The sequence below is a fragment of the Neoarius graeffei genome, chromosome 28 (genome assembly GCF_027579695.1).
Source record: "Neoarius graeffei isolate fNeoGra1 chromosome 28, fNeoGra1.pri, whole genome shotgun sequence".
NCBI lineage: Eukaryota > Metazoa > Chordata > Actinopteri > Siluriformes > Ariidae > Neoarius > Neoarius graeffei.
In genome coordinates this window covers 49,364,273-49,375,024 of record NC_083596.1, presented here as the reverse complement: position 1 = coordinate 49,375,024, position 10,752 = coordinate 49,364,273, and the positions used below count along the sequence as shown (strand labels likewise).

At 43.4% G+C, this 10,752-nt stretch overlaps 1 protein-coding gene across 1 annotated transcript; it reads right to left on the bottom strand.

Annotated features, from left to right (window-relative positions):
• Positions 1–1,205: 1,205 nt before the first annotated feature.
• ckma (creatine kinase, muscle a) lies at positions 1,206–7,092 on the bottom strand. Its single transcript, XM_060913304.1, has 8 exons — positions 6,988–7,092; positions 4,671–4,879; positions 4,237–4,391; positions 3,821–3,953; positions 2,928–3,099; positions 2,605–2,728; positions 2,234–2,423; positions 1,206–1,700 (listed from the first exon to the last, which is right to left on the bottom strand). Exons 2-8 carry the CDS (start codon positions 4,861–4,863, stop codon positions 1,522–1,524), a joined length of 1,146 nt encoding a protein of 381 aa, XP_060769287.1. The 5' UTR covers positions 4,864–4,879; positions 6,988–7,092; the 3' UTR covers positions 1,206–1,521.
• Between the last annotated feature and the right edge of the window lie 3,660 nt (positions 7,093–10,752).

Genomic DNA, 10,752 nt, shown 5'->3' with positions numbered 1-10,752 from the left:
TGTCAGCCCTGTGATGACCTGGTGACTTGTCCAGGGTGTACCCCGCCTTTCGCCCGTAGTCAGCTGGGATAGGCTGCAGCTTGCCTGCGACCCTGTAGAAGGATAAAGCGGCTAGAGATAATGAGATGAGATGAAAGCATGCAAGGACGTGACACATACATACTCCAGGTGCAAGACAAAGTGCGTGCTTTTTCCAAAAAGATCATGCTGTGGTCAAACAAGCTCCAGGAGGGAGTTACAGAAATGTTCCCACTACTTCACCAGGAGCTGCTGTCATGTGATGATTTGGGCTCCGTCTCTCCATTGATCCAGTCCCACCTGGAGCACCTCCAAGGATATTTCAAAGACTATTTCCCTGACCTCGAAAACACACATTTAAACTGGGTTAGGAACCCCTTTGCCCCCGGTGTCGGTTCTAGTCTGGACTTAAAGTCACAGGAGGAGCTGATTGAGATGACAAACTCAAGGGATTTAAAAATGGACTTTGAGGCTCTTCCCCTGTCTAACTACTGGCTACATGTAAGAAAGGACGATCCCAGCTTGGCTGACAGGGCATTGAAATGCCTTCTCCCTTTTGCAACAACCTACTTGTGTGAGTCTGGCTTTTCAACTTTAAAGGTACTCAAAACCAAACATAGAGCACGTCTACATGTGGACAATGACATGCGTATGGCACTGACGGAGATTAAGCCCAGAGTTGACAAACTATGTAGGAGCCACCAAGCCCATCCCTCCCACTAGTGTAAACCGTCTGTCACTCCCAGACACACACACAATTGAGAGTGGTTTGATTTCTTTTGTGCTGTTCTTATCAACAGTTTGTTGAAAAGTTTATTGTTCAGTACGAAAATATTTGTGTTGAAAACATGTTAGTTAATAATATTCTTATGCTAAACAAATGTAACAATTATTGAATATTGAATAAAAGTAAGAGAAAACATTCTAAAAGTTGATGTTTCTTTACATATTTTGTAGCATTGTCTGTGGGTTTGCAAAGGGGGTCCCCGGCCAGAAGCTAATGCTGTTTGGGGGGCCTTGGCATGGAAAAGTTTGGGAACCCCTGGTGTAGAGTACACTTTTTGTACTCATATTGGGACTTCCAATATGATTGTATTTCGCATATGAGCTTGGAAACCCATAAAATGCACAGTGTTCCCATGATTCAGCTGTAGAACTCATGGCTAAGGACAAGACACACAGGCATGTTTCATGGGGTACACTTTTATTGATTCACAATTTGACTGATTGACTTTTTACAACCAAAGTTCAAATTGAGGCGAAACTGAGACGCTAGATGTTTTGCACCAGCGCCAGGAATCTGATCCCAAGATGACACTAGCTGTACAGTGGACACAAACCGGATGTCAAAAAAAACGAAAGAGGGGGTTAAAGAAGAACAAAAGGAGAAAAGGACAAAGTCAAGCAGTCTCTCATAGTGCACTAGAACACTCCTTGTGCTGCCCGAATGATGTACTGGTGTAAAAAAGAAAGGAAAATAAAAGGAAATAGGGGTTTGCCTCTTTACTTCTGGGCAGGGATCATGCTGTCAATGGCCTCGCCTTTCTCCAGCTTCTTCTCCATCTCAATCATGAGCTTGACGCCGTCCACGACGCACTGCACCTGCTCTACCTCGGATGAGCCAATACGGTCAGCATTGGAGACATCGTACACTCCACCCACAGAGGCAGTGTCCACACCACCTGAGGCGAGAAGGCAAAAGAAAATGTTTATTTTCAGAAAGATAGTTTTACAGCTTGAGAGGTTTATCATGATAACATTAAGTCACACTACACCACAGCTTAATTAAAAAAAAAAGTCAGAAACTGAACTTGGCTGATTTGCTACGGTTGGGATACGCAGGAAGGGTCTAACTACAGTATAACCTTTAGGCCTGAGTAGCCATGGCCTAAAGATTAGAGAAGCAGCCTTAGGCCCAAAGGGTCACTGGTTTGATTCCTTGGACCAGCAGGAAAATTCATGGCTTAAGTACCCTTAAGCAATACACCTAACCCCCAATGGCTCCCCAGGCACTGTGTGTGTGTGTGTGTGTGTGTGTGTGTGTGTGCTTGTTGTATGTTGCCCTGTATGATTGTCTGCTAAATGCCTGTAATGTAAATATAATTTTTCAGCTAACTGTTCTTTTATGAAAGACGCTAGCACCAGTATTATGATCTTGTCCAACATTGTAACATGTCCATTTGAGTTATTTGTTTATAAATGTGGATGCGCATGCCTGTGCCACGCTTCTGCAGGCGCAGTCTGGTCAGGATCTCCTCGAATTTGGGGTGCTGGCTGAGTTTGGGCAGTTTGACATGGACACCACCACGGAGGCCAGTGCCCAGGTTAGAGGGGCAAGTGAGGACATAGCCCAGGTGCTCATTCCACATGAAGCCATGGTTGTGCTTCTTGAACACTTCCTCAATCTGGCATTGAAAAGAAAACAGCAAAATTGATCTCAAAATGTGTGAAGAATGTGGTGAATTTTAAATATGAATTTTGGTCTAAACCAGCAAGCCAGTTTGGAGTATACCATATGATGGTTATAATGGAAAAAATGCTGGTAAGTATCATCGCATTGCAGTGGACATGTATATGTGTACATACTGTGTTCAGGCCAACACAGAAGCGCCTGAAGACCTCTTTCATGTTGCCACCCTTCTGCATGGAGATTACACGGAGGTGGTCCTCCTCGTTGACCCAGACCAGGAAGGTCTTCTCATTGTTGTGCCTGAAGGAGGAAAAAACAGTGTCCCAAATCACTACTTTGAAGACTGCCCAAACATCTCTAATCATGTATCATGTACCCTTTACCACTACCCTCTTTCATGAACCCTCCACATCATATTACCCCTGTTACCCTATTCCATGTACTGAATCCCATAATCATGTACCCTATAACCTTATGCCTACACATTTCTGCCACTCACCAGATGCCTCTAGCGTCAGGCCAGTCGCGGGCCATACCAGCAGCCAACAGCAGGGGGGAGACAGGCTTGTCAAACAGGAAGTGGTCAGCGATCAGCTGCTCCTGTTCTGCGTCAGTCATGGCTTTCAAAGGGTAGTACTTGCCCTTGAACTCACCAGTCAGGCTGTCCAGAGCTGTGGAAAACATATGACTATTGTTAATTGATTTTATACTTATTGATGGTTGTATAACAATTACAATATCAGTAGTTATGCAATATACTCTAACACTGAATGGAATGATATTTGTTTTGTGGGGGTTGGATGAATGGGGCGTTCTCTCTCTCACAAAGCATAAGCTTCCCAGAACTCCAGCCCAAGTTCTCAGAGTTCTCCCTACTTTTATAATTCCACAATCACGCTTCATCATTTAGTTGAGGGTGTGGTCTCATCTCATCTCATCTCATCTCATCTCATTAACTCTAGCTGCTTTATCCTTCTACAGGGTCACAGGCAAGCTGGAGCCTATCCCAGCTGACTACGGGCGAAAGGGGGGGTACACCCTGGACAAGTCGCCAGGTCATCACAGGGCTGACACATAGACACAGACAATCATTCACACTCACATTCACACCTACGGTCAATTTAGAGTCACCAGTTAACCTAACCTGCATGTCTTTGGACTGTGGGGGAAACCAGAGCACCCGGAGGAAACCCACGCGGACACGGGGAGAACATGCAAACTCCACACAGAAAGGCCCTCGCCGGCCACGGGGCTCGAACCCAGGACCTTCTTGCTGTGAGGTGACAGCGCTAACCACTACACCACCGTGCCGCCAGGGTGTGGTCTGCACTCGAAAATTAGTCATTTAGGGTCCTATGATGAAATGTGTTTATGCTTGCATTGGAGGCACACCTTCAACAGACAGCTTCTCCACAGCTCTGCGCTCAGCACGGCTGTTGTGGGGGGGCAGAGCATAGCCCTTGATGCTGCGTCCAGTACGGACTCTGCTGCTCAGTACGTAGTTGGAGTCCAGGTCATCACCACCCTGTGGAGAGCCTAAGTTAGTCTTTATTTAGGTTTGTATACATATGTGCCAGTCTAATATGTTCTGCATCAAGGTTGTTTTACAGTGACAAGCATAGATGCACTGCAGAGCCCTGACCATTGATACTGAATTCTGATAACCTCAATTTGAATTGGGGATGAGCTAGTTAATGTGGACCACTGCTTAGTTACATATAAAAGATTGCCTAGCTGTTAGTTCTGGTTTCATAACCTCATAATTCTAGAACATAAATGATTCTTCAGTTTGTCCCTCTTGGTCTCACCTTCAGGTTCTCGAAGTTCAGGTCAGTCTTGTGCTTGTCAGTGGGCTTGTATCCACCATGGCGGTCGCAGATGACTGGGTCAAAGAGGTCCTTAAACACCTCGTAGGACTCCTCATCACCAGCTACACAGCCGACAGTCATGATGAAGGGGTGACCTGGGAGAAGTTATGTACCAATCAGAACACATTTACAGTATGACAAGAGCAATGCCTAGCACTCTAGAATTAGGAATTCAATTGAATCTAAGGGCCACTCTGTCTAAAATGTTTTTTACAATTATGGGTTTATTGTGTGGAGTGACATGGGCCTGTTGAACACTCATGCATTGGCAACAAAAATGGAAAAGTTTGAACAAGATACACTGTTGGCTTGCGAGCCTATTCAGAGGTCTCAAGTGCGTTGATAGTGAATAAGTGTTAGAGAGCTTTACTCACCAGGGTTGTCCACACCGGTCTGGATGACGTCATCTAAAGTGAAGCCAGTGGGGGTCTGCTTGTCCCTCAGCTTAGCATATACCTCCTTGGTCAGCGCCTTGGCCATGTGGTTGTTATGCTTGGTAAGGTCAGGATACTCCTCTTCAGCTGTGAAGTTCAGCTTGAAGTTGTTGTGGGTGTTTCCGAAAGGCATGATTGCGTTTCTGACACTGTAGGAGAAGATTCAAGTGGGTTTGACATGAGTTAGAAGTAATAGTCATTAACATTTTTAGGAACACACACAAACACCACCACCAGTAATTTGGGTTTCATCTGATATAATGTGTTGGTTTGGCTGAATTGTTTATTTTTTCCACTATATCAGTGACTTTTATGGCCACCTAAACTACTGAATGGCATTTTTGTCAGTAACCATGAACTCAGAACTCTATTAGCGACTGTCACAAGATATGTCTGGTGTTAAACCAATCAAGCAGGACATATATACCAACAGCTGTGCGCTTACAGAGGTCTGAAGCCCTTTGGTATAATTGTGACCCAAGTAACCTGCAGGACCTTCACTCGTCAGCTGTCATATCATATATCAGATATGGCTGAGAAAGGGAGGCCATTCTAGGATCTATATGTAGAAGTGTTTATTTTGGTGATCGTACACCCTTTCCACTAGTCTCACATTACCTTCAGTCATGCCAGTGGAAATGTTCTATCTCGTATCAGTCACAAAAATTTGCTACCTGTTGCCTCTCAAGTTGTTGATGTGCATGTATTCATCATGCACTTATTAAAATGTGTAACAGGAATTAGCAGTGCTACATATACTTGCATTCTTGCAGATTTGAAGGCAGGAGGCAAGACAAATATTAAGCCCAGAAGGCTATAACACTTGGGCAGCGGCATGGTGGTGCTATTAATGCTGTCGCCTCACAGAAAACAGTTCTGGGTTCAAGCCTGCTGGTCAACCCAGACCTTTCTGCATGAATTTTTCATGTTCTTGCAGTGCCTGCATAAGTTTCCTCCGGGTTTCCTCCCACAATCCAAAGACATGCAGATTGTGGCTGCATCAACTGGCTACTCTAAATTGTCCAAAGGGGTGAATGTGAGTGTGAATTGCTGTTTGTCACTTTGTTTTATCCCCATGAAAGATTGGCAACCTGCCCAAGGTGTACCCCGCCTCTCGCCCAGAGTCAACTGAGATTAGCTCCAGCTCACCCATCCCTGCACCCATGACCCTCAGTAGGACAAGCAGAACAGAGAATGAATAGATGGGTGGATATAACACCTGCTCTGTATCTTGCTGGGATTTAGATGATAGAGTGGTATTCTGCCAGGATTCTTACAGAACTATAAATAACAATAATCACATAGTCAGTCTAGTCCTGTCCAGTGTTGATTGTGTAATCAGATATGCTATGGTTAAATCAATCCAAAAGTTCTAACTGTGAGCCAGGCATTCCTCTTCATTTGTTCTTGGACCTCTAGATCTGTGGTCACCATCCCTGCTCCTGGAGACATACCTCCCTGCAGAATTTGAAAACACCTGATCCAGCTAATTAAGTGAATTTATGATCTGGACAAACAAAGTGAACTCTGCTAGAAGGTAGATTTCCATGAACAAGACTGGTGACCACTGCTCCTGTCCGTTGCATCCAGCTGTCTTATAATGCAGAGTGACAGAGGTGTCACAACCCTCTCTGATATGACCAGCATATGATCACAGACTAAAAATAGCTTTAGCAAGAGATCTGTCCCAACTGGAGGCAAGTCCCTTGGGTCTATATTTGTCATCCTGATCCAAGATTATTTTTGGAATTTATGGACAAATGAATACTGCTGTGACGGCAACAGAAATCTGATCACATGTCACCAGACTTCATGAAGACACATGCATCTGTCCATGCCGTCATGTCAAACTTCACCTCGTCAGCGATGCTATGAGTGAACAACTGTTCAGCAGAAAACTCAGTAAATGCAAAAGCTGAACCAATTTGTACAAAACCTGACTACCCTTGGCAAAGATGTCTAAATCATAAGTAATCAAACATGATTGCAGTTCATTCTTGAAAAAAATCGAATGAAAAATATATGCAATCAGGAATAAAACAGATTAATCATGCATTAAGCATGATACCCTCTAATATTTTATACTAGCACTCAGGAAAATTAAACGCAAAAGATACACTTTAAGTCACTCCTGTACCTCCAACCAGTGAGCAATCTTGATGTCCCACAAGGACCTGTCTTAGGTGACCTTTTCAACAATACAATCTTTTATCAGAATGCAGGTGTTCTGTGAAAATTTTTTTTTCGATTTCTTTACCTGCGCACGAGACAACAAAACAGTCCTTGGGATCAGATCCTGTTCACCAAAGCCGAAATAGGGGTCACCCAGTGGAGAAGGGTTCCGTTCGGCTTTATATACCACTAACCCCAAAGGCCCGTTTTAGAGCGTGATGGACTGCGATTGGACAGGGCATGTCTCTCTGATGCCCAGTTTAGCTTACAAACCAGGTCCTGCATTTACATTTCCGTCATGTGAGATGAGGTGGCAGCTGTGGCCTGCCCCTCTCTTGCAGAACCCCTCCTCCTCCCCCATATATAGGTTTCCATATAAGCCTGGAGGATTGAAGGCAGGAGGGGAGGGGGTTACAAAGGCAAAAAAGGCTGACTGAGAGTTTTGCCCTACATGCCTGCCAAGCAAAGACCTTGAAAAAGAAATAACTGTAACACTGAGTTTATCACATGATCATGTAGAGCTGGACACATTTCACCTGTGAGAGTGAATGTGAATTATCTTCTCATTGGATTTTTTATATATCAAAATTTAATTAAATTCTTGCATAGTGTAGTGTTGAACATTTGGATTTTTTCAACATATTAATGTATTAAACAAACAGCTTTATGTAATATAAAGCTATGTGTATAGTTATGTTGTAGGACTGTGAAGCTTTGCTAACTTTGCTTGTGGGCGTGTGCGCATGTACTTTGATGAGGAGGAAGAAGTGTTACACTTGATTTATGCTGCACAGGCAGATGGACATAAATCTCTCAGGCCATCCATCCATGAAGACCCTAAAGCTGAAAGCTGATGAAGCAGAATCTGGTGAAATTTGAGAAAAATTCTTCAAATTCTTGCTTGTCAAAAGTCTAACATCAAGGCTTAAGAGCTTCTAAAAAATAACTTGGCTTTCTACGTTTCTTAAAAACTGTTAATAGAAGACATATTGTCAGAAGTAACAGAACTTAAGATTAAGTTTGATTTTTAAAACTTTTAAATCTTTCTACACTTTGAGTGAGACATCACTATGGGCTTTAATGCCATAGGCCAGAATCATCTTCCTCTGGCTCAAGATAACATTTTTAATGCAAAACTTTAATTTTGCGTATGACGTGATTTAAAATAAGGAACAATCAATGGAAATGAAGTGTTATTTGGGAACAAGAGTTGCAGTCATGGGTGTACCTCGCTATGAAGCCACTGAGGTCTGGACCTCTGGAGTTTTGATCTATCAACTAGCATCTCCAGTCGTCTTCAGTATGGACACAATCATATTACATTGAAAGAGAAGACCTGATTCAGCTCAACAAAGTGTGACGTATTGAACAGGACATGAGAGTAACATTTGCTTTGCTTGCGATAGAGATGGCGACTTTCACTAAGTGCCAGCAAGAAGGAGCAAGCAGGAGAGAGGGAGATGGAAAAGAGGGTAGGGATGAATTTCCAGGCTAAGAGATGGTCAGCTGATACTGGGGCAGCTGCCATGGCAGCCTCCAATATGGGCCAAATTAAAACAGCTGCTATTATATATCTTTCAGTCTTCACACACACACACACGATTCCTTTTATCTTGGAAGGAATTCATTTCTTAGAAGGGATTCAGGTTCAAGAGTTTGCTGATTCAGATCCTGACAGAGTCGGAGTAACACACAGGTTTGTGGTGCATGAGTGTGTATGCAGCTGATAAAACAATTTCATCTCATCATTATCTCTAGCCGCTTTATCCTGTTCTACAGGGTCGCAGGCAAGCTGGAGCCTATCCCAGCTGACTACAGGCGAAAGGCGGGGTACACCCTGGACACGTCGCCAGGTCATCACAGGGATAAAACAATTTGTCACACAAATCTGAATATTGGATGGTCCCCCCCCCCCCCCATGTCCTAACCTCATGTGTATGTTATCGCACACGTCGACTGATAGAGATATTTGTTTGGCATGTTTGGAACTGGTACTGGCTTGTCTGATTGCTACTTGTTCTTGAAACTGAAACAGGCAGGCTATTCTGATTGCTACTTGTTTTTGGTGAGTTCAATCCTTGAGATTTATCTTCGCTCGCACATTCTGCTCTCTGCTTAATGAAGGTTATGTTGACCAGTGATGTCTTTCTTCTTTCATAAGACTATGATCCTGACAAGTGATGTAATGGTACATAATGTCTCTCTTCTTTCATAAAGTAGTGTAGTCTAAAACAATGATATAATGCTTCATCACCCGTTTAAGTTATACAGAGATAACTTAGCTTCGTCAGTTAAATCATCATCATCCAGTCACACAGCAACAACATACTCTTGAATATGAATATATATACACTCATGTTTGTCCTACAATAAACTGAGAAACATCTCTGAGCAGCTGTGTCTGTGTCAGTGACTGTTGGTTTCCAGATCGATCCATGAGGCAGAATCTCTTAGCTGGCAGAGGTCTACATTCCTCGATCGTACTTTGTCAGTTCAACCTCTTTCAATACACATGGATCAAAACCTTACATTTACTAAGAAAGAAAGAAATCAAAATCTGGCTTATCATCTAGCTATAAAAACTGCACAGCTCAACTTTATGCTAATAATCCTGGTGAGCCAAGTAGCCAAGGTTGGACTTGTGTTCCAAATGGCTGAAGACTCGTACTTCGTTTCTGAACATCATATGATGAAGCACTTGTATTATTCAAAAATAACAAAGTACCTGGGGTCAACTGTGCAGGAAAACGGGGGCTGCGATAGTGAGGTGAGAGAGAGAGAGCGCAGGCAGGGTGGAGCAGTTTGAGAAGGATTTCGGGAGTCATTTGTGATAGGAAAGTCCCAGCAAAAGTGAAAGGTAAGCTGTATAAGGCAGTAGTGAGACCAGCTGTGATGTATGGATTGGAGACCATACCCTTAACGAAGAGACAGGAGGCAAAGTTGGAGGTGGCGGAGTTGAGGATGTTAAGGTTTGCAATGGGAGTGACAAGGTTGGACAGGATAAGGAATGAGCACATCAGAGGGACAGCACATGTGGAGATCTTGGGAATTAAGCTAAGAGAGATAAGACTGAGATGGTATGGGCACATCCTGAGAAGAGATGCAGAGCATGTTGGAAGGAGGATGGAGCTGCCAGGCACATGAAAACGAAGAAGGCCAAAGAGGAGATACATGGATGTGGTGAGAGAGGACATGAAAGTGGAAGGTGTGGTAGAGAAGGATGCGGAAGACAGGGAGCAATGGAGACGAAAGATCAGCTGTGGTGACCCCTAATCGGGAGCAGCCAAAAGAAGAAGATTCAAAAATAACAAATGGGCATTATTACAAAATTTTAATGATATGAAGCTTGTTGGGTTACTTGCTAAAGATAGCATGCTAATGAGATTGAGTTCATCAGTGAGCAAGCGATGGAATTTGTCAACAGGGTATTTGTATGCTTTGAAATTATGTTAAGTAAAAATCTAAAATAAAACTTGAAATTAGGCCCCCGTCACACTTATTCAGAATTAGCAGGAATCAAGCAGAACCAGCCGGAATGAAAATTTTTTCAAAATTCATGCCACATTCGGGCGGGAATTTCAAACTGACCAACATTCTTACAGCTTTGTAAGAATGCTGTTCGAATACTTAGAATGTGCTTTGAACCCACCTCGAATGATTCTTGCACATTCCGGGTGTATTAACTTTCGAATGCAGTTCAAATGTAGTTGGAACACAGTAGGAATACCTAGAATGCTGTTAGAATGCAGTAAGAATATTAAGAATGCACTTCGAATGCCGTATGAGTGCGGTTCGATTGCTGCCCGAATACCACCTGAAGTCTGGTTGGAAGGTGCCTCGAATGTTGTAC